The following is a 24,899-nucleotide window of genomic DNA, read 5'->3' on the forward strand; positions in this document are numbered from 1 at the left end:
CGGGGCGGGGCTGGAGGGAGGGAGCAAGAGTTGCTGCCATGGAGACCTAGGGACAACTGCTTAACCGGCGTCTTTCTACCCGCCAATCAGAGAAGTCGCGGAGTCCGGCGGACTACATTTCCCAGAAGCCTCATAGCTCCGCTTTGTTTTTCGGCTCTTGACTGGGGCCGCTGGACCACTGTAGTTTGGGGCTGCTAGGAAGGCGCGGGTTCACCGAGCCTTTCTGGGGGAAATGGTCTCTACCCGACCGCTTGCGGGTTGAGAAGGGGCCGCCGTGGCAAGTTGGCAGGCCAGCGCAGCGGGTGCACCGGCGAGAAGGGGTGGATTGTCGTCCACACCTGCTGCTGAATGTCTAACCCGGAGGATGAGGAGAGGCTTTTGCCACTCGCCCAGAGATGGCCCCGAGCAAGCAAGTTCGTACTGTCCGGCTGCGCGGCTACAGTGGCCGAGCTAGGTACCCGGCCGCCCACACCTGGGCCTCCTCGGCAAGTCGCCGCGCCGTGGCGCTGGGGGAGGGATGGGCGCGCTGCTTCGCTCCAGGCTGTGTGCATCCCAAGAGGTTGCGCCCTCTTCTTGCACGCCTGCCTGGCCAAAGCAGCAGGGTGGAGGCAAGGCCAGCTTTGGGAGAAGGAATTGAAGGTCTCTGAGGTGCTTTCGGTCCAATTTCGTCTAATCTCCCTTAGAGATGTGCTGTTGTGTCCGAATGTATACTTTTAGAAGCTTCATAAGCTGTCATTCCTCTCAATGAATCATTTTCCTTTTGGTAAGGATGGCCTTTTTAAAAAAATACATTTTTCATCCTTATTGGGATCATCTCTGACAAGATTTACACACTTAGTCTCATTGTCTTTTAAATCCAAGTTGTGGATTTACCTTGTGGGACTTCAATTATTAACCATTCATTGTTGAGCATGGATTTAACATCTTCCAGTTACCTGACCTCTTTGAGTTGAACTCATCTATATTGTGTTTACTTTACAGGAAGGATCCTGAGAAGTCAATGATATGTAAATACTAAATTCAAGGCAGGGCACCTATTAATTGCGACATCATTGTAATTACTACAGTAGTAGGGCCTGAGGATATACAGTTGAACAGTTCCTGTTCTGACCTTCTTACAAGGCTGGTGGGAAGACATGCAGAGAAAGACAATTACAATGTGCTACTTATTATGATGAAGCTATTTTTAGGTTATCATAAGAGCCTAGAAGAACTGTTTGATCTGCTAAGTGAGTCAGAGCAAACTTTGAGAGACCACCCAGAGGGAAATTATGATGCCCTTGCATGATCAGGTGGTGTTTCTTCCAAGGGTTTTGTGAGTAGAGTGCCTGTGTGTTCCCTGTGAAGCTTTAACTGTGTATTTCAAGATTACCCTTACATTTTCTTGCCCACTAAACACACACACACACACACACACACACACACACACACACAAAAGAGGAATACCTCTGATGCATTAATCATTTGTGAATGTTAGTCCTGTTCTAACATGAGTTTATTTTGCATTTCTGGCAGAGCCAGCACATGCTGTTGTTTGTCTTTTGTACTCTCACACTTGCCCTTTGCCCCTACCCTGTCCTTTCCTCTCAAAGCTGATGGAGGGATTTTATTTTTCATTGTTTTTCCTGAAATAAAATTCATCAACTTTAAAAGAAATCTAAAGTGAGATTGCTGAATAATTAGATGTATTTCCAGTTTGTTTTTTAACTGATGTTTCTCCTTATGACTCAATGGCTTTTTGTGCAGGAAGACTGCTATTGTAAAAAATTCAGGGAGAGAACTGTGTGGGGAATGGAGATGGGAAGCAAGGGATTCACAATATTGGATGATTCTGAGTACAAATTTTACAAATTGATTCAAGGTTTTACAAATTGATTCAGGATCAGACCCCAAAACATCTAGTAACCAGAAAGAAAAAAAAAATATTTTGAGAGGCATAATTTGTACTTAGAGGCTCCTGTTTCTTGTGACTTTTCTTCAGGTTCTTATGTCAATACAACATTGCTTAATTCTCCATATACAAGCTAATTCTGATTCAGGGAAACTATTGGCAAGATATTCCAAAGTGGTAATATTTAATATTATTTTCCTTCTCCCCACTCCGTCTCCTCTTAGAAAAGGCGTGCTCAATTGGGTGCTGTGGCACAGGCCTTTAATCCTAGCTGCTCTGGAGGCTGAGGCAGAAGAACTGCATATTTGAGGCCTGCCTGGGCAACTTACATAGGCCCTGTCTCAAAAAATAAAAGGGTCCAGGGACATAGTTGAGTGGTAAACCCTGGATTCAATCTCCAGGACCAAAAAAAAAAAAAAAAAGAAGAAGAAGAAGAGAGAGAGAGAAAGAAAGAAAAGGCATGTTGAAGATTTGTATTAGGTGGTGATCATTGAAATCTTATGTCAGTAATGTTCATGAACCTGTCCTAATGTGAATAAAATCAAGTTATAAGCTTGATTTTCCTTATATGGATCAGGTAGCTTAACTCTGTTTTAAGGTAAAAGATCCATCTCTACTTCAATATGTAAACAGAAAAAGGTTTTACAAGTATAGTTGATAACTTGTAAGGAGCCTACAAATATGCCACGCTTAAACTTATCAGTGCTGGAAAACAACTAATATGTCTTAATTTAAGAAATATTGAGCATGCCACCCTTCTATATAAAAGAAGACATTACGAACTCCATTGAATCTTCTGTATCTCAAATATCAGGGCTATGATTCGTTTGCATGTGAAAAATCACCCATGAAATTATAAAATTCTGCTTTATCTTGCATTTATGATAGTACATAAGAATACATAGTACAGTGTTCTAAAGTTACAACAGATGTTAAACAATCATGGTTGCAATCAGGAGGACACCACAGAATATGGATATTTATTTTCATTGTAGAGGGAAAAAACTAAAGTTACTAAAGTAGATTATTGATTGAAATCTTGGAATAAAAAGAACTCAAGGGTTTTTTCACTTTTGATTGGTGATCCAGTTTGCTCTGGTGCCCTGATTCTTAAATTTGGGAGTGTCTGAGAATCAATTTGAAACCCTTGTAAGTCTGCCAAATTAGAGTACATGGGCATGGGACTAGAAAATCTGTAATTCTAAAATTTGACAACCAATAATCTTGGGAAAACATTAGTCCTATGATTTTAGAATTTTTGCTTGTTTCTCTGAATGTTGTGGGTTTTTTCCCCTCGCTTGTTTGTTTTTTGTTAGCAACCTTTCCTCTCGATCTTACAAAAACTCGACTCCAAATGCAAGGAGAAGCTGCTCTTGCTCGGTTGGGAGACAATGCAAGAGAATCTGCCCCCTATAGGGGCATGGTGCGCACCGCCCTAGGAATCATTCAGGAAGAAGGCTTTCTAAAGCTTTGGCAAGGAGTGACGCCCGCCATTTACAGACACGTAGGTATTTATCTTGATTCTAGCTGGTAAGTTTGTTATGAGTCTTGTGTTTGTCTCCTCTGTGTTTCCTTTTAGCTGTATCCAAAAGCCAGCTAAATTTTTTTCCCCTACTGATGATAAATGAACATATAATCAATCTCTTAGGAAGAAAAAGTTATCTATTGTTACTAAGGAGTTACTATCCTAAATTTTTAGAAATGCATACTAAAGTATTTAGGGATGAACTATCATGATATCTGGGAAGTACTTCAAAATAATTAAGAAAAAGAATGAAGTACATTTTGCAGTTGATAAATTTTAATGGTAAGTTATATATTATTTACTTTGCTGTTTGAAAATATTCCTAATAAAAAGTTTTTTAATGGTTTAAGAAAAAAGAAACATGAACAATGGTTACTTTCTTTCACATCAGAAACTTCAAACACAAATTTACCTTTTTTTAATGTTCTTTGAAAATTTAGATATATTTACTGTAATGCCAGATCTCCTCTGTCCCATACATCAGAGACCAGGCTGCTCTAAAAGAGAGCAGAGATCCCTGCCTCATCCACTTCTGGCCACAGGGAAAAGGCAACATAGGTGACTTCTGCCTTACTTCCCCAGGGCGCCTAACTAGCTCTGTGGGCCATTAGTGATAAAGGTGGTGAGATAGTAGCAACTGGCTATATATAGTGATACACACCTGTAATTCCAATGGCTTGGGAGGCTGAGGCAGGAGGATGGCAAGTTTGCGGCCAACCTCAGCAACTTAGTGGAAGCAGGATAGGTGTGGTATTTTAGTATTTTTCTCTTTTACATGTATAATGTTTCCTTAAGCATATGGTGATAGACCCTTGATCAGAAAATTGCCCAGACTGAATATTTACTGGCATCATATTTTTAAAGATGCAATTCGTCAGATGAGAAAGAGCATATTTCTCAAGAAATAACCACAAGCATGCATAGACTATTACGGTTTTCACACTTCATATATTCACAATTATCTTAAAATATGGACTAAAACTTGCTGAAATATCAAGAAAAGCTCTCTGTATGAATACCAAGTGCTGATTTTAATAATTTTACTTTCCATCTTTTAAAATATTTTCTCCTTTGTGTGCTAGTGTTTTGTGTTTCACCTCTTTTCATTTGTATTTTTTTACCACCATCTTTGCTTTACCAATAAGATTCATTTTTTGAGTTTGAAATGTTACTGAAAACATTATGTTAATATAACAAATTCAGTGAATTATATATGTTAATTGAATGTAAATACCTGTTGTGTGCCAAGGTACATATGAGGGCATCTGACATTATAAGAAAAACAAACAGAACCTGCCTGAAGCTTGTGTTCTGATGGAAGGATCAACAAGAAGAACAAGTTAATCACTAATGAGTATGATAGTTGCTATGTGAGAGTGTGCAATGCTTGCCTAGAATACTGGGGGAAAGATTGGAGAGCACTTCCTGAAAAAATATACTGGAGTTGGATTCTGAAAGATTAGGAGGAGTTAGCAAAACAGAGAAGGAAGAACCTATTCTAGAAAGATCAGTGAGGGTCCTACCCCATTTTGAGAAATATCAAGAAGACTGTTTCAGGAACATAAATTACATAAGAGAAGGATGCAACTAGAGAGAGTGTCTAGGTCAGGGTAGATTGTTCTCTTATTTTTTTCAGCATAGAGCTGAATTTGGCCTTTTTAATGATCTATTTTATACAGTATACTCTGGAGGTCGGATGGTCACATATGAACATCTCCGGGAGGTTGTATTTGGCAAAAGTGAAGATAAGCATTATCCCCTTTGGTAAGTTTTGTTTTGAAAATAATATGCTATAGCCTCAAAGACTATCTGTTTATCTATTTATGTAAAACTGTATATTTGTTACAGTTATAATTGCTTAGGCTTAAAAAACAAATAATTACAATATAAATCCAAATAATAGTGTTTACTGAAAATTGTAAACAGACATAATATGCATATGTAGAAATATTTAATATTTTAATAATGAAAGAATTATAAGGGAGCACTATTATTATTATTATTATTATTATCTTGGTTTGGTGACTATAAATATAACACATTAAACCATTGGATTATGTACATTTTATGGTTATAACACTCAAAAGACATTATTCTCAATTTCTAATATTAGAATTCTCAATATTAGAAATTGAGAATAATGCTATTTTTGATGATATGATTTGGTAAGTGTCAGGCTTTACGTATCTGATAAAATCCTTAAAATTTTTCTTGTTTAGTGCATTTGAGTTACCTGTATACCCATATTTTATTCAGACATCACTGATCCCAGAATCAAATTTCTAAATGAAAAATATATCTTAGAAAGAAGACACACAAAAATGAAGTAACCACTCTTCCCTTTGGATTTTAGTCAGATGAAAATAATAACTTTTCTTCCTCCAGCAAGCTGACCTGTGGTTAATGCATGCTTCCGCCCACACACACACTGTGTATGGCTTTTATATTATTAGATGTTAGTGTGTGATCCATTTCTTTAAGGCTGTGTCAAGGGGAAGTAAACCATCATTCTCATTTTGTACAAGTTTCATTAAGTAAAAACAAGAATAGTAAAATCTAGTCCTCTAAACTTAAGCAAAATGCTTGCTTGTTTTCTGTCAGTACTTAGCCTCCTTTTTGAATGATTTTAAATTTCTTTAAAAATACCTGTTAGTAGATTTGGCAGTCTTATAATTACAGAGAATGGCAAGTTTCCTATGTAATTTTGTTTTGGGCTCTTTTAATTATTTTTGGAGCATAAGGAAGGCATAGTAATAAACATACATTCTGTGAGCATTTGTCTTTTTTAAACAAGCCTGTTTTAGCAAACAATTTTCCATTAGAATATTCTCATTCCCTAATGTTTAGATTGCAAATTTAGAAGCTTGGGAAAATGCATAAGAATTTAGGGATTTGAAGACATAAACTAATATACTTCATTCTCAGAATGTAAAAATGAAGAATGTATCAGATTGACTTTTTACCAAATCCTCATTTCCCTTTAAATGTAGGTTCCTCTGACACTCCTGTAAGTACCTCCATCTTTGACTTTCTGGATATTGTACTCTTTGACTCTTTCAGTATCTCTTCTGGTTTCTTCTTTGCCTCTTTGCTGCTGTTCCCTGCTGGCAAGACTGAGGTGGCTCCTTGAAAGTCAAGGACCAGTCTTGGTCATCACTGTTTTGCAAGGGAAGAGCACCATGCTGGGAACAGTTTCTATTCACCTAGTGTCCACTGAACTGGATCTCTGCTCTCCTCCTGTTTGCTGTGCTCTTCCACTCCTGCAATCTCAACCACAGCTGCAGGCTGCTCAGTTCCAAATCAGCACATATAGTTTGGACCCTCAACTTCTAGGCTGTCTCTTTGATTCAAGTTTTTCTCTGCAATAACATATTTTTTCATGCCATTAATCTTTCTAAGACTCATATTGTCATCATGTCATTGCTTATTAAGAACCATAGTGACTTCCAGTGACCAACCTATGCTGGTCTTTTAGCAGAGTACCTTCTTTAGTCCTCCCAGTGCATATCCTAGAACATTGTGATTTAGAATCAGACAGAGATGAACTCCATTTTCCACTCTTCTACTGTGTTACCTGGGCTTCACTTTTTTTTAAAATCTTCAGTTCCTCAGCTATACAAGTAATAGCTACCATTAAGCTTTTGTAATTTTTAGGAGTTGATAAGATAATGAATGTTATGTCCTGTCACTTAGAATATATAAAACAGAAACCATAAAAAATAGGTTACTATATATAATACAAATAGACCTCCTACAAATCAATGAAAAATATAGAGAATGCAATGGAAGAATAAGGACAGGATTGTCGATAGTTTCCAAAAGAAGAAATATAAGTGTTCATTAAACATGTAAACATACGCAACCTCCCCAGTAATTAATTTAAGGGGAATCAATTAAAACTATCTTTATGCAGTTAAGGGAAACATAAGTTACTATAGACTATACTTTTTGTAGTGTAAACTACTGGTTAAAAATTCTACATGTGCAATCTGTTGACTCAGCTCCTTATTTATGATTATAGTCATTTTGTCTAGTTTTGCTCACTGTTGGCTGATGGGGGAGGAAAAAGACTAGACTAGGAATGGGAAAAGTTTCTTCACAAAGAGCAATATTTTCAAAGCCCTTCACTTGGAAAACTACTAAAGTAGTAGTTTAAAAAATTTGGTGTACCCATTTCTATGAGGTTGATTACATCTCTGCTGTTTTTCTCATCTGATAGTCAGAATTAAACTACAGCTAAATGATTCAAGTTTTTCTCTGCAATAACATTTTTTTATGTTATTGTTTATATCTTAGAAGCATCCACCCTTTCCTTTGGATTTCAGGCCATGTAAGATCTGAAAGTGCAAATCTTAATTTTAGTTCCTTTTGGTCCTTTACCCTCCTGTCACTAAACAACCAAACCATCTATTTTTTTCTCTGTGGTTCATCTGGGTATATCCTTTTTTTTCACTTTGTCTTAAATTTATTACCCAGGGCCTGTCCCAGCTTAGTACTGGTTCACTGTAAAATTTGTGAAATTAATGGCAACTTTAAAAACAATGTCTCTTTTTACAATTAGGAAGTCAGTCATTGGAGGGATGATGGCTGGTGTTATCGGCCAATTTTTAGCCAACCCAGCTGACCTAGTGAAGGTTCAGATGCAAATGGAAGGAAAAAGGAAACTTGAAGGAAAACCACTGAGGTAAGTTTTCCAGTTAATTGGTGCTTTTGCTTCCCTTTGATATCATCATATTTTGAATATTTATTTAATGGATTTATATTTTTTCCAATCCAGTATTCAGTAAAGGTATTAATACTGTTTTTTTTTTTAATTTGGAAGCTATATTTATGAAGAGGAGAGCTGAGCTATATCTTTTCTTTGCATGACAAAGTGTCTATCTTCTCTGTCATGTGTTCATAACTCTTTGCTGCTATCCCAGCCAACATTGTTAGATTTGTCTCCTATTGCAGGTTGATATAAAGAATTTTATTATTAAGGTTTGCCCTGTTATGCACCCCAGCTTTGCCACTATGGTTTGTATGGTGTCATTCACTTAACATTTCCAGTCTATTTTCATCTTTAAAAGGGGTTCTCTCAAAAGGTTTTCGTGATGGTAAACATGCCTAGCTGCATAACATTGCTTTTCTTGCTGTCTTCCAGAAAGAAGGGAATTAACAAGGTCAATCTTATGTTCCCATGGTCTTCTCTAATCTAATTCCCCCTACATTCTAAGGCCCTTTAAGGAAGATTTTTTTTTAAATTATGCCTCTGTGATATAAAATCTTCCCATTACATTAGCCTATATTAGCAAAGTCAGCCTTTCCTCAAAGGGCAGTTTATTAGAAGAGCCACTTAGCCAGTTTCCCCTGGGAAAGGGCCAAATTTTGCATATAGATAGATCATTTCCAGGAAAGAGGGAAGTGCAGGATAACCTGAGTGGAGTCTGAATCCTCCAGGTCTGCAGCAAAGCCAGAGGTGGAGGAGGAGGGTTTGGAACCATCTTTAGGAGGCCACCCCTGACCACTTCTCTGTACTCACTTCTTGTCTAGCAGATGCTGGAGGATGAGGTTGGGCTGATATTGCCCCATCTCCCCTTCAGCCTTCAGAAAATGGGTAGATGCCTAGCAGAGGAGAAAAGACACAACTCTGACTTAAACGAGGAGTTTACAGAGCCCCATTTGGTCATTTTGTAACAACTTCTAATGACTTTGAATAGAGAGAAGTGATGTAGCCTTGACTGGAGAGAAAAGTGTTGGGAAGGCAGAGGCAGGAGGATTGGGAGTTCAAAGCCAGCCTCAGCAAAAGTGAGGCGCTAAGCAACACAGTGAGACCCTGTCTTTAAGTAAAATACAAAATAGGGTTGGGGATATGGCTCAGTGGTCAAATGCTCCTGAGTTTAATCCCCGGTACCAAAATAAAAAGCTATGTTTTAAACTGATTCCCCAGGGTTTTAATCCTCTTTTTTATCCCTAACGCTGGAAATTTTGGGTTTGACTATACTTAATGTTGTAGTAAACAGCATAATCCTTGGGATCAGCCCAAGGGTCCAATCCAGCCTCAAGCTTTACTACATTTTAGCTCTGTAATAGTAGTCAAATTCCTTAACCATTCTAGCCTCAGTTTCCTCACATATAAATTGGAATAATAATACACATACCTCAGAAACCTTTCAAGATTAAAATGCATCTCATGTATAAAGTGACTGCTACTTAGTAAAGGTACAATACATTTTAGCTACAGTGATCATTTGTGATTCCTTGTAGTATAATAGCAATTATGCATCTCAAGAATGTCATATTTTTGATGTGATTCAAAGAGTAAAATACCTTAGTAAAATCCATACAGCTGGTAAGTGGTAAATGTGACGTTTGACTCCAGATTTTTTTCTGTCCATATCAAGCCCAGACTTTTCTTTTACATCAGAGGCTCCCAGATTTGATTCATGCTTCAGCACCATTTTTCACCTGTCTACAGAAATGTGAGCAAAATAAAGATAGGATAGCAAATTTTCATAAAGCTCAAATCATTTAATTTTAAAAATTCTTAGAATATTGCGCATTCTACTTTTGATCTATAAATATTCTTTCTTTTATGAAGTTATAGGAGAGTGATTTTCTTTTTTATTATTATTGTTTGTTTTATTTTTTATTTTTTACTGTGATGTTAGACATCTAACCCAGGGTCTTGCACATGCTAGGCAAGGGCCTTACTGTTAAGCTACATTTTTAGCCCTAAGAATCAATGTTTTTTTTAATGTTGTTTGACAAATTTTAAAAATTTGCACGTCCCCTGCAACATTAGTAAGAGGCATCCAGAAGTTCTGACTGTCACTGTTTCCTCCTATATTTAATATGCCTACCAATGATATGTCAAGAAAGATATTTTGATCTTTTTTAATAATCTGAGAAGATGACACAACTTATCATGATTTGTATTAAAAATGTTTAAATCAAATGTTGGTGTTCTAAAGGATTAATAAGTTTATCTGCATATTAGACTTACATGAATTCCTTTAATTTCTAACAATTCTGAGTAAATGTTATTTTACTCTATAACAGTTATAGGAGAAGCTTATTGGATTGCATTCCATTCTCAAGAGTACACCAACTTTTCACATTTCATTATTATTCTCCTTAGATTCCGTGGTGTGCATCATGCTTTTGCAAAAATCTTAGCTGAAGGAGGAATACGTGGGCTGTGGGCAGGCTGGGTCCCCAATATACAAAGAGCAGCACTGGTGAATATGGGAGGTAATGAAAACTTTATTGAATTCTGAGAAGTTCAAACAACTTAATTCTTGCATGCTCTTGTATCAGGGATATGAACATTTTTATTTCATTATTTATAATAACATATATCAGCCACAGGCTCCATATGTTTTATGTTTATTATAATTGAATATATTTCCTGGAATATTTTTACCTTATTCTACAGTAATGTATGACAAGGATTTTCTTCTTAAGAAAAACCAATTATGGAAATAAGGAGAAAAGACCAAACTATTTCTAATCTTCTCTCTAATCCTTACCTCCTTTTAAGATTGATGGTCATTATATCTACAATGTCCAAATCCTTACCCTTGGCAATCCTCCTATTCCTATATAATCCACCTTGTTCAGACTGGCACCCAGGCCAGGAAAGTAAACAATCTCTTATTCATTTCTACCCTTCGCTTCTCATTTTCAGTTCTCAGTTTCTTTTCTTATGCCTTAAATATGAACAATTTTTATTTGTCAGTTAGACCTGAATAAAGCTGGAAGAACATTAAATTTTTTAAAAAGATACCTCAGAAAAATACTAATTTATTTTTATTTAAGACATGCTATTAAAATAGTAATATATTCTACTGGTGAAGTTTTTAGTTACATTGAACATTAGAGAAAATATGAGAGAAAAAGTATTTTTTAAATAAAGAAATTATGGAAGTACTTTGGATTAGACAAAGAGGAATGAAGGGAGGGGAAGGGGAATGGGAATAGGAAAGATAGTAGAATGAATCAGACATAACTTTCCTATGTTCATATATGAATACATAACCAGTGTAATTCCACATCATGTACAACCAGAAGAATGGGAAGTTATACTCTATGTAGGTATAATATGTCAAAATGCATTCTACTATCATGTATAACTAAAAGAACAAATTTTAAAAAAATAAACACAACATTACTGAAAAAAAAATAAATTATAGGTTGATAGGTGACTCCATTAAGAGAGCAATTTTAACTTCAAAATATAGAACATGTTAAAATATTTTGTAAGAAGAGGTTAACAGCACAGCCATCATCAGACTGAGATAATCAGTTGTTAACTGATAATAGAGAAAGATGTGAACCATAGATGCTGATGCACATATAGCAAAAGGAAGACAAAAATTTCATAGGAAGTAAATATAGGAAAGGTCACAGCAACGGTGAAAAAAGGAAGCTGCTGATCTTTCCTGTTTCGAAAAACAAGAGCACAGAATTTGAGGTGCAGAAAAGAAAGCCTCATTCCTGCCCTCCTTGGTTTCATCTCTGAGAGCAGTCAGTCATGTTTGTGCATGAGAAGGCAGCCTTCACACTCACCACTACCATCTTCTGAGTTCTTAAAAGTTTCCCCCTCTCCAGAATGCACCTATTATCCTTAAAGTAACCATTTCCACAGTGCCAACCATCAGAACCTCTCAACTAGACCACTGCCACAGCCATCCATCTGGTCTCCCCATCCAAATTTGTACCCAGCATCCAGAGTGAGTCATCCAAAGCAAGGAAATGAACATGTTATGATGCCCCTAAAACCTGGCACTGGCTTCTCATTACCCACAGAACAAAGTGGGAATTTTGGCGCATGATGTAGATGGTCTGTAGGATTTGCCTTGTGCTTTCAGAGAACTGAACGGTTCATTGATCCTGTTGGAAAGAGTGAAGCAACAAGTCATGAGCCAAAAGGTTCCACTTCCTGCACATGCATAGCTCTTCTTCACCCCTCTCCTTTCTGTCCTCTTCCCTGTTCTTCTGCTTAGTTTTCCTTCACAGATCCTCTATTAAGAGTAATATTCTTGTCTGAAGAATTCTTCTCCACCAATGTATTGTTCCAGAACCTTCCACAATCCCTTTAACCACAGCATGTTATCTTAGATGCTCTTTTGTGTGTTTCTATAGTTCCCTGTGCCTATTTCTGCTGCTTGTAGCTCATTTCATTGCTTTCTAATGTCTGAATGTTCCACTAGATACGAGCCTGTTCCACTAGATACAAGCCTCTTGAAGGCAAGGACTGTGTGTTTATTCATCTTTATTTTCCCCATCTTTCATGCATTAAACATTTGATGAATTAGTCATTAAACATTTGATGAATTAGTCAATGAAAGAATCCTTTCTAAATCCAATTATATGATTCTAAGAAATTTATAAGGAGCACTTTCAAGGATTCCAGTAGTGTATCACTTAAAGGAAGTAAATCTATTTTCTGTTTTGCTATTCTATCAATTTGTGTCTAGTATATCACATTATTACTGGATATTTTGGTTTTCAGAGAACCTTTCTGATTGTAGTTTATCAATTTGTTGCCTAAGATTATTGCCCAGATTTCTCTTCCAAATTCTAATTACTTACTCAGAATCTTTTTTGGGGTATCTTAAGTATATTCCTTTGAATGTGTCAAAATCAGGCTCTATATAAAACCATCTTTGTTTCCATTCTTTATAATATCAAAATATAAAACAATCCCTTCTGCTATACAAGTGAGAAACCTAGGCATGACTTTTGGCTCTTCGTTTCATTTGTTTCTTATTTCTAAATAGTCACCAAGTCTAGGCAATGTATTCTTATAGATATAGCACGAATTTAAATGCTTCTCTCCATCCGTGGAGCCACTTGTTTATAAATGATGGAGTCTCAACTCAACCTAACTTTGACCCCAAAATGAATTTATTAGTTGGCTAAAAATTCCAGGGGTTGAGCTCAGGTTAGTCATAGCTGGATTCAGGTATTCAAATGATACATCCAAGTGTCACCTCTTCCTCTTTTCCTCTTCCTCCATCCTCTGCCTGGATGAATGCTATATTTCATTCCGGTACACATTCCTGCCACAAGCCAGTATACTCTTTACGCAAAAGACATTCACTGTTGCATAAATGAATATTTAAACCTTCTTTTTCCATTGCCAGATTTAACCACTTACGATACAGTGAAGCACTACTTGATATTGAATACACCCCTTGAGGACAATATCATTACTCATGGTTTATCCAGGTAAGGGATTGTTTTAGTATGACCCTGTTTTTTTTTTTTTTTTTCTTTTTATATTATCACCCTTTCTGGCTTTTGTGGCATAAATTCCAACTTGGGGACACTCGATCAGGAATCTAGTGGTATCACCCTTAGAGAAGGATGATAGTACACTCATTAAGAGTAATATTTTTAAATTTTATTGCAGTTAAAATAGGGAGGAGAGATAAAATCACAAGGCTATTTCAGATTAAACCTCCCAAAATATTTACAACTTGATGGGGCCATCCCAGGGTCAATTTGTGTTAAAGTTGCTGTGTAGGCCCCTGTGTTGACACACAAACAGTGCATCCAGCCCCTGCCTAGGGAGCTGACCAACAGGAGAACAAGACAAGTATAAAAACACTGCATAGTAAGTGCTGAAACAAAATGGTCACTGGAGGGTTCAGAGGAGGGAGAAACAATAACCACTTGGAAGGACTCACAAAGGCAGAATTAGATAAGAATTTGAAGAAATGTGACTCTTCTAGAGATGAACAGAAAGAAAAGCACTCCAAGCAGGGGCATTTCCTCAATCTCTCCATATCACAAGTTCAAATTACCCATGAGAATGAATTGGTTTTTAGATGTCTACTATCCTTAACATTGGAGTCATTTCATTTAGCTTCTGTTCTTGTTTACAAATTCTGGATCCCTCTAGGCTATTGAGATAACCCCCAAAGAATATAAAATAGTGTCAAACCAATGATATTTAGAGATACATATATTTACTAACACACACCAGGAGCACTCTGGACTCAGGTCCTTTGCTGTTCCTTCCTTCAGGTCTTCACAAAGGTGACTCAGTGATGCTGTCACCCCCTAGAACTTTTCCCTGCCTGCCTGTCACCTAGTTTTTCCCTCTCACACTACTCCATCTTATTTTTTATAGCATTATCAACATCTGAAATTATTCATCTCTTCTTTGCCTCTCCCCACGTAGAGTGTAAGCTCTTCCAGGTCAGGGTCTACCTGCCTCATTAATGGTCTAAAAGGATGTCTGGTACCAGGAGGTGCTCAGTGTGGATCTGTTGCCTGACATTTTTTTTCTTTGATATATATATATATATTTTAGTTGGATACAAAACCTTTATTTGTTTATTTGTATGTGGTACTGAGGATCTAACCCAGCGCCTAGCATGTGCTAGGTGAGCACTCTACCACTGAGCCATAACCCCAGCCCCTTGCCTGAAATTCTTTTTGATATTATCTTTTTCTTTCTACTTCTTTACTGAATCAATTTTGCACTGATCTTAAGCTAAAAGAGCACCATCATAAAGAATATTATAATAATATATTTAGGATTCCATTCTTTTTAAGTATCAATTCCCCTTCCTTAAAATATAGGAGGTCTTGTATATTATCTTTCAATTTCATTAATTTGTATCTACAGTTTATGTTCTGGACTGGTAGCTTCTGTTCTGGGAACACCAGCTGATGTCATCAAAAGTCGAATAATGAATCAACCACGAGATAAACAAGGAAGGTAATGAGAAATTCTTCTATATTTGTGTGATTGTCTATAAGAATACAATTTTTTGAAGATACTTTCCTGGGTATTTTTTTTTTTTTTGCAATACTGGGGATAGAACCCAGGGGTGCTCTACCACTAAGCTATATCCCTAGCCCTTTATATATATTTTATTTTGAGACAGGGTCTCTCTTGCTAAGTTGCTGAGATTTGTCTTGAACTCGTGATTCTTTTCCTCAGTTTCTTGAGTCACTGGGATTACAGGCGTGTGACACTGTGCCTGTTTTATGTAGTTATCCTTTTTTTGGGGGGAGGTACTGGGGATTGAACTTGGGGCACTTGACCACTGAGCCACATCTCCAGCCCTGTGTTGTATTTTATTTAGAGAGAGGGTCTCACTGAGTGCTCAGTGCCTTGCCATTGCTGAGGCTGACTTTGAATTCATGATTCTCCTGCCTCAACCTCCTGGGCCGCTGGGATTACAGGCATGTGCCACTGCTCCCAGCTTGTAATTATTCTTGATAGAAATGTATTTATGTGTTTTTGTGGTCAAAGAGGAAATTGTTTTTATGTAATCACTTCCTCTTTGTCTGATGAAAAACTACTATGTATTTGTGGAAATGAGCTAATTAACAATCCCATTATTTCAAGGCAAGGAATTAATTGTGACTTGTTTTTCAAAGAGTTTTTGAAAGCATTCTCTGCTGAGCATTTACACAGCACTTTCTTCAAAAGCCTTTCACTTTCAGGTAACATGGAGAATTTGAGTCAATATGAAATAGTCCCTCCTCTCTGGAAGAAATCAGATGAAGTGAATTCTAAGTATAAGATCAAGGGTGGATGAATCAGAAGTCAGCCTTGAAAATTTCTTTAAGCTCAAATGAAGCTATCTATATCTTTAAGACCACAAATATTATTTGTTCAAGATGAGCAGAAAATATTTAACTTATAATATTCTTTTAGACAATTTTATTTATGTGTCTGTTTATACTGAGGAAATTTAACAGGTCTTTTGTTCCCTTTTAGGGGACTTCTGTATAAATCATCAAGCGATTGCCTGATTCAGGCTGTTCAAGGAGAAGGATTCATGAGTCTATATAAAGGCTTTTTACCGGCTTGGCTACGAATGGTAAAGTTGGACATTTTATTTCTTCCTTCCTTTTTCTTTTCTTTATATTTAAATCTATAAACATTTTCCCTTTTCTCTTCTGGTTTGTGGAATGGCCCCTCTCCCAACTGAAGATCCATCCTTTCTGTTTTAAATCTTGTTCAGTTTTCTTTCACCTCTCCTCAGAGCCATATTGCCTTTCTTGGTAGATTAAATTAGTTACCTCTATTAACAAATAGATTGGTAATCTGTTATAAAATCAGTGGATAGATTTTTGGTAATATAGAACCTTTAGTAGTCTATTTAGCTAAAATACAGTAGATTGGGACAAGTATACTGATTTCAGTAGGGATTTTTCCTATGAGAAGTTTGCAGTTTCAAACAAAATTTGTTACTTTGATGGCAAATGTTACATCTGCTGATTACCTTAAAATTCTGCTCCATGAGAAACCATTATATCATCCTTATTTGGTTTAAATGTTATTTTTATACATATATATATATATATATATATATATATATTTTTTATAATATATTTTATATTTTAAAGTGAATTAAGATGTAGGATTAGATTTGTTTAAGTAATATAAATACAACATAAGGTACTCATGACTTTTGTAAGCTAGAAAATATTTGAAAGAATGGACGAATTATGGATTTAGAAAGTCAAATAATCAAAATTAATAATCATATATAGCATATATGTACATGTGTATACATATTTAATTGAACACCTACTTCATGCAAAGCCCTGTACTAAGGGCTTAGCCTTAAATAAGAGACTGGAAGTGATGAGTGTTACAGGAAGAGCTCTTGTGCTATAGAAATGTGTAACAAACAAGTATGGCCTACCCTGGGAAGTTAAGAAAAACCCTCTGGTTCTTAGAAGGCTTTGTAACTGATATTGGAGTAATGAGTACAACTTGGCCAGGTAAAAGGGACAGAAAGGAGCACTCTGTAGAGAGCCATAGTTGGAGTAGACAAGACAGCGTGATGAGTACAAGGAAGCCCAGCAGGCCAAGGCACAGGGCCCCCAGGCAGAGAGTGAAAGGCTTGATTCAGGAGGGCCACCTGAACCCTACAGTGGTGGCCATTGGCTTGATTAAATCTGCATTTTTAGAAAGATTCTTCTAGCTTTCCTGGGCTGAGAAAAGTCTAGAGTAGTGATAAATGAGGATAATAGTGGCTTAGATGAGAGTTGGTTATGGGACAGAAGATGCTTAATAAAGTGGAATTTAGGAAGTAGAAATGTGACCAACGGGATGAGGATAGGGGAATGGAGGAGAACATAAGAAAAGTCAGGCCCTGAGCAATCAAGGTTGATATAATATCTCCAAACGGGGATTATTTGCAAGGAAAACAGTTTGGGAGTAAAACGAGTTTAGTTTTAGATCTGGGAGGTTTGGATACACATAGCACATTTGAGTGGAAAGGTCTAGATGAATAATTTAATATATAGGTCTGGACCTTACAAGAGAATTGGGGATGAAGATTTAGATTTGGGCACGGCCAACATATAGATGGTAATTGAAGCTCTGGGAATAAATGATTATTAAGGGACAGTAGATGTTTATTAACATGGAATTAATAACCAAAATAATAGCTCAAAGCAATAACTGATACAAAATGTACTAGAAAAAAAATTAAAAAATTTAAAAAATGTAGTAGAGTTTAAAAAACGCACAAACATTATTTTGGTGGTCTTGATTATGCAGTACCTTGGTATTATCTCAAAACTGAAAAAGTAGGTTTTGTTTTGACTTACATTAATCAGACATTATCACAGGCATAGCTAATATACTAATGAATAAGAATCTTTGTGCTAGAGGAGCTTATAACAAAACTTAGAAGTTAAGTAGGTAGTTAAAATCCTAGTAATGATATATATTTCTAAATACATATCACAGAAACACTTGGTATATGATGAAAACTGTGCTAGTTATTTTTATGACTTAACTTATTGAATTTGCCCCACAATTTCTGCAGTAAGTTGGTCTCCTGTTCCCCATTTATAGAGGAGGACATAAAAATGTAGTCTGAATAACTTGGCAAGGCTAAAATGGCTGTTAACTAATATTCATACCACTGACAAATCCAGTGTCAAATCCAGGCAGCCTGATTCTGGAGGAGGTAGCATCAGGGGTTGCATTAGTACCTGTCAGTGGTATGAACAATACCCTGTGGGAACATGGCTTATATAATAGAAATGGCTGTAACCTAATCTGAAACTAACAAAACTCTATGCAGAGCTGTTTTTGAAGCCTCAGTACATATTGGTCAAGAGAAATAGGAGGAAGCAATGTGAACCTGGGCACCATGTTATGTGTGTGCCCGGTGAGTGTGAAAAACTGTCAGCAATTCAGTGTGTCTGGAGACAAGGTCTTCAGTGGGAGGTAGCAGGAGATGAGGCTGAAGATCTCCCTAAGGACCCAGATGGAAAAGACCTTGAAGGCCAAGCTTAGTGGTCTAGGGGTGATCCTGCAGTCAGTAAGCACCTGTGTAATCATGGGAACAACACACTAAGATTACTGTGAACATAGTAGAGATGACATATGTAAAACTGTGGCATAAGAAAGTTTTGATAGTGGTCTAACCAAGAAATCACTGTACAAAACGGAAGGAAAACATTCTAAGGACACTTATGGTTAATGCCATAGGACTTTGTAACTGATTATATATGGAAGGCAAGGGGCAGAAAAAACAAAATGGGATTTTTATGTTTCTAGTTCAGGTGATACATTGCCAAAACATTAAGTTAGGATCAGTCAGGATGAGGGGCAGGAAGATTTTACAAGTACATTTAATGTAGATGCATTCTCTTTATATGTGAGATTTAGGAAATATAGATGACAAAAGAGTATTAAATATGTTCAAAGCTCTTTGCATACATTAATTATTGTTAGACTCTATTTTTAGGAACCCAGTAAAGCAGGTAGTGTTATCCTCATTTTTCAGATAAGAAAACATGGCTAAATGTTTAAGAAACTTACTGAAATTCATACAGCTAGTACATGGCAGAGCTACATTGCTGGCAGGTTTGTTCAATTCAAAACCTCCTGCTTCTTACTAATGCAGTAAACTGAGTTGCTCAAGACCCTGCAGTTAGTTTACAGAAATTCTAACACAATAGAAATAATATGTAGTGATGGAGAGGTATTAGCAAAGAAAGGATGGCTAACCAGCAAAGATCACCAGGGTACCATTGCATGCTGATTTTCCACAGTGCATGAGTCTGAGCTCAGAAGCCTGACTCATGAACACTTCCAAGTAAATTGGTCTTGACAATACAGACTCACCTAGCTGAACTCATTGAAACTGGTGATTAGACCAAAGCACCTGGAATATTCAGTGCACTACACATAGAGCAAGTCATCCAGGTGTTGATGACCTCAGGCCAGCAGGCTTCCTCTGGAATTCAGGCTATATGGTGGCCCAAGTTATAATTAGAAGGTTGCTGGCTTACCACAGAATCACCACAGGAAGAGCCTATTTATAGACTTAATATTTCAGAATATCAACTCAAGAGAGCTCTTCTGTGTCCAGCTGCACAATAACAGGCATGGCAAAGCATTCTGCTTTTATTCCAGTAGTTGTGCAAAAGGCAGACTAGAGGAAACAGCATAGGTTCGTCTACACTTAGATTATTTACAGTGATCATAATTATGCCATCGAGGAAATCAATAAGTAAACAGTGTCTGCATGCACTCCTGTGCAGAGACTCAGGAAAACCTCACTCATTTTTTACCTACCACATTCTTGGGCTATGTAATCTCCCTCTTTAAACTTGATACAAAACCCAGCTAAGCTCTCCCCAACCCCTTCCACTAGGTAGAGGTGGTATGACCTTGTTGGGCTCAGTCCTAGTTAATTTTTACTTTGTTTGAGTATGATTTTGATAATATAGTGTTGTCTTTAACATGAAGAAGAAATCCAATCACCACAGCAATTAGGAGTGATTGCATGTTTCATTCTTTAAACTAAGTGCACACCCTCCTTGATCTGACTACAGTTAGATCTTTGGTTCACTTCACTTTGGTTGTCCCAAGAATATGGTATCTTTACAGCTTTATAATCATTATTTATTTTATGTCTTCATACATTAACTAAAATGTGTTCTTCTAAATTTACTATTTAGTAAATTCTCAGGTTACCAATGTAACATGTTCAGTATTTCTGAACATATGACAAGTACACATGACAGCTTTACAAACTCCCTAACCAAATACATTTGTATTCTAATTGCCTAAGTTTCTCTCTCTCTTCTAGTATGATGGAGTTCCTCTCCAGTCAGTATTGATCAGAACCAAACAATCAGGAATTAGATCTAAGGTTTCCTTTGGTGTTCAATGTGTACACACTAGTGTTTATTATATCTTCTTCTAACCTGTCTCCTTTTAGAAGTCCTTTGTTCAGGTTAAAGTCAAACCTTTCTGAGATAGAAGCTGTTTTCCCTAGTTAATGTGAATATTTATATACATGTTGTGAGACATCAGGTTTGGGGGTTTATATATGATCTCTTAAAGAATAATCTTTTATTTTTCTTTCAAGTTTTTAAGTCTAGTTGTTATGCTGCATATACAAACTACGTGTAAAGGGGCCCAGCCTGGACTTCAGGCATCTGAGTTCTAGCGCTATCGCCAGAAGTGGTTATTTCAAAGAACCCTGGGAGTGGAAAACAGAAGCCTGTGGTCTAGTTCTGCACCATGTCAGTAGGCATTTGACTGCTAAACCTCAGTGTCCTCATCTGTTAAATGGGGACATCATGACTTTTCCTTCATATTATACATATACTAGAGAAATAGGTGATAAATAAGACATGAAAATGCTTTTGAAATTATAAAGTGATATACAAAGATGAAAGACAAGATATTTGGTTTTGGCCTACATGGATTCAAAATTACTTTGTCACTCAAAAAAAAGATGTATATGCATATATGTAGAATATTTATAATTTGCTTTGAAATATGCACTAACCTCTTTGGTTAATCTTTCAGACCCCTTGGTCATTGGTGTTCTGGCTTACTTATGAAAAAATCAGAGAGATGAGTGGAGTCAGTCCATTTTAAGCCCTTAAAGATACAGTGTTCAGTATTATTGAAATACGGGCATCTGCAACACACACCCCCTATTATTTCTACCTCTTTAGGAAGACACCTTACTCCACAGAGACTGTGATTTATAGGGGGCAGCACTTTATTTTTCTTTGGAAACCCAAGTTCTCTTTGACTCCTCTTTTTGTCTAAAAGTGATCTGGTCGGATCTCACAAGGCTATCCCAGGAGACCCAGCACACTGTTTTCTCAAGAAGAACGGAACCCTGACGACTTTCATCTTGGGCAAGATGGTTTGGCCCTTGAGATGCTGTTTGTACTGAAGAGACTGCTTAGAGGGAGCCAGCAGGAGGGAGCCAGCATCTCAGAGCTGAAGAAGATAATAGGAATATGGAAGAATATATACGTAGTGCTTAAGAAATACTTTTAACCTGTTATGTCAGTGTTTATAATTGAAGTTTAACAATTCACTCCTCTGTTGTTGTAAAGTATACATATTGTAAATTAAAGGGAGGTAAAAATTCATGAAAAAAACATCTTGAGCTTCCCTACTATTGAAGGAAATGGATGTACATTTTCTTGCAAAGAGGATTAAAAAATAAATGTGAAGTTGAGATGATGTTTGGATGTGAAGCAAAGCTGCTTGCTATCAGTGCCCATCCTTCGCCCTGTGTTCATTGGTTAGCATTCCACCACACTTGCTAGTAACTTCCCCTGATAGCCACAGGCTCTGAATCAAGATGAGAAAAGAAAAGAGCATTTGCCTTGTTACATGTCCCATTTCAACACGGATTTATCACTGGATTTCAAGAATGTTATAATGAATCACAGTTGAGGGGCTGGGGTTGCAGCTCAATGGTAAAGGGCTTTCCTGGCACATGTGAGGTCCTGGGTTCCATCCTCAGCACCACATAAAAATAAATAAAATTAAGGTATTGTGTCCATCTACTAAAAAATAAATAAAAGAATCACAGTTGATTTGGTTAAAATTCAGCTGCATAGGTCCCTTTGTAAAAAGCATCCTTTGTTACCATCCGCCTTTCAGTGGTATTTTAAAAACAAGACTGATATGAAGTTAGCCAACTCTGATGTGTGTCCTTTCTTACCCTGCTTTCCTAACATTAAGGGAAGGAAAGAGGGAGTGAGGGAAGAGACGAAGAAAAAGAAATCACAATCTACTGAATCTTACTCAGTTTGACAAATTTTCTTGCCAAAAATGTCATAAGTATAAACAGTCTATGGTATATAGTCATGTATCCAGTCTTTGAACCAAATCAGTTTTCTTACCGGACACAGTGGTACATGCCTGTAATCCCAGCAGCTCAGGAGGCTGAGACAGGAGGATCATGAGTTTAAAGCCAGCCTACATCAAGGCACTAAGCAACTCTTTGAGACAGTGCCTTTAAATAAAATACAAAATAGGGCTGGGGATGTGGTTCAGTGGTCAAGTGCCCCTGAGTTCAAACCCTGGTACTTCTCGCCCATCACTTTTCTTATTTTAGAAAGGTAGGAGATTTCTTCAGATTCATCAGTATCCCACATGCTCCCCCATCCTTAGACAGTGGACAGTTCTGGATGGATTGCTGCACATATGGAAAAAGACTGTAACTGTTAAAATAGGAAAACTGAAAAAGCTCAGGCCCAAGAAAGACCCTGGAACTAAGAGAATAGAATTTGTTATGATGAACACGGATGATGTTGGATGTTGCTGGACAGAAACAATTTTACAAGTGCTCTGTGGTTGCACTAATGTATAATCACTGCCATTTTAAGAGGGGGAAGTACACTTCAAATATGTTATAATGTGATATAATAATATGCAGTGGCTTATTGTTGCAAAATGTGTATTTTAATCTCTTCAAATCCTCTTTAGGTTTTCTATTTTTCCATTGCATTTGCCAATCTGTAATTGATTTGTCAAATGTACTTAACGTATATTATGTGCTTAAATCCCTAGTGTTCTGTATTGAACAACTTTGGGGAAATTTTGATTTTTTATGTTTTGTAATTTATAAGATTTAAATGAAAACTGTATCAAAATATTACATTGCAACTGAATTATTTTAAAAAAGGATTTAGTTTTATTCTTTGGGGGGGCTTGGGACTAAAACATTGCATAAGTAAGTTCCTTGGTACCTGAATCAACATGAATTGGAATTTTTAACCTGAAATGATTCCTTGGGTTCATCTCCTTTACATGTTAGGAAACTGAGTCTCAGAGAAGTACAGTTGTGCATGCTCATAGTGACTTAATAGTGGAGCCAGGATAAAAATGCAGATCTTCTAATTATTATGATCATTACATCTGATAGTTATTGTGCACTAACTAGATACCAAGTAAATGTCTTATGTCATCTTCACAACAACCCAGTCCAGCAATGTTGCATCTTCCAAAAACAGGTTTTCTTTTTAGTTTTTTTGTCTCATACATTTTAAATGAATCTGAATTTCTTCTAGTACAAATTTTAGAATGGAGTCATGATGCTTTGGTTTGAACATTTAATCTGAATCCATAATCTGACTGAATCCTGTGTATCTAACATATAGCCCATCATGGTCACACTTCTCAAGTGAAATCATTCATTAATTATCTTAGAATTTTGCTTTATTTTTGCCAACTTGGGTCTTCTTGTTCCTTTCCAAAATAATCCAGTAAATAAAAAGGAATACAAATTTCTGTGGTATTCTGTACATATTCATAGGCTTCACAATTCCACTTTTCCCTTTCTTATTATAACACTACTTTATGTGGTGCTTCTCTATTTCTCTTTAGTTCTATATTGGTAATATTTGACATTTCAGTCCTTTGCTTTGCTTTCACATTTTTTTCTCTTCTCAGATGATTTTTTTTTCCTCACTGAAAAGTGTGTGTGTGTGTATATGTGTGTGTATTTTGGGTTATATAGAGTTCTATATTTTTGGTTATATAGAATTATTATTTTTGTTTATATAGAGTTCTCTCTTCTTTGTATAATTAGCATATATATCTAATTAAAGAGATAGTATTTCTTAAGTTTGCTTAGTTAGGTATAATGTATTTTTCAGGTATTCAAATCCTGTTTCGTTATTATACACTAGTGAGAGGGACTACATGTTCTGTTTTTCTGTGATTTCTGTTCTTTGTAGTAGCATTTTTTTCTTTTTCTTTTTTTTTTTTTTTTTTTGGCTATTAAGTACTCAGTAAAAATTGTTTGCACTTACATATAACATGAAACACCTAACTTTGTATTAATTTAAGAATTTGTATTTATGAGTCTGGCATTCCTGTTATCATCCAAATTTTTAAGCATATTTATGTATAATTCATATAGTCACACATGTTTTTCTCAGGCCCTCCCTTGGAAAAATGCTTAATTTTAATACTTGGTAATTAAAAATTTGGGGGGGAGGGGATACATTATCCTCTTATCCCTGATTAAACCAGAATTCTTTAAAGATGATGACCACATATATGTATATACATGCATACATATGTATCTGTGTGTATATATACATATATATATATACACACACACACACACACACACATATATATATATATATATATATATATAATAAGAATAATATTGTTGTCCAACATTATTGAACAACAGATGATGTGGAAGAAGAACTTAACCTGAAATC

General features: G+C 36.4%; 1 protein-coding gene across 5 annotated transcripts; it reads left to right on the top strand.

Moving 5' to 3' along the window:
• The first annotated feature begins 98 nt into the window (after positions 1–98).
• Positions 99–21,895, top strand: Slc25a27 (solute carrier family 25 member 27). Of its 5 annotated transcripts, none has more exons than XM_048805423.1 (9): positions 99–413; positions 3,208–3,399; positions 5,096–5,180; positions 7,978–8,100; positions 10,537–10,649; positions 13,547–13,631; positions 15,040–15,132; positions 16,144–16,246; positions 21,220–21,895. In XM_048805423.1, the coding sequence occupies exons 1-9, from the start codon at positions 365–367 to the stop codon at positions 21,289–21,291; spliced, it is 915 nt and encodes a 304-aa protein (XP_048661380.1). In that variant the 5' UTR covers positions 99–364; the 3' UTR covers positions 21,292–21,895. The 5 variants fall into 5 exon arrangements, with proteins under 5 accessions (XP_048661380.1, XP_048661381.1, XP_015343310.1 ...); XM_048805424.1 differs by having other exon boundaries at positions 100–763; XM_015487824.2 differs by having other exon boundaries at positions 100–454.
• The last annotated feature ends 3,004 nt before the right edge of the window (positions 21,896–24,899 follow it).

Source organism: Marmota marmota, unplaced genomic scaffold, assembly GCF_001458135.2.
Source record: "Marmota marmota marmota unplaced genomic scaffold, marMar, whole genome shotgun sequence".
In the NCBI taxonomy this organism is placed as follows: domain Eukaryota; kingdom Metazoa; phylum Chordata; class Mammalia; order Rodentia; family Sciuridae; genus Marmota; species Marmota marmota.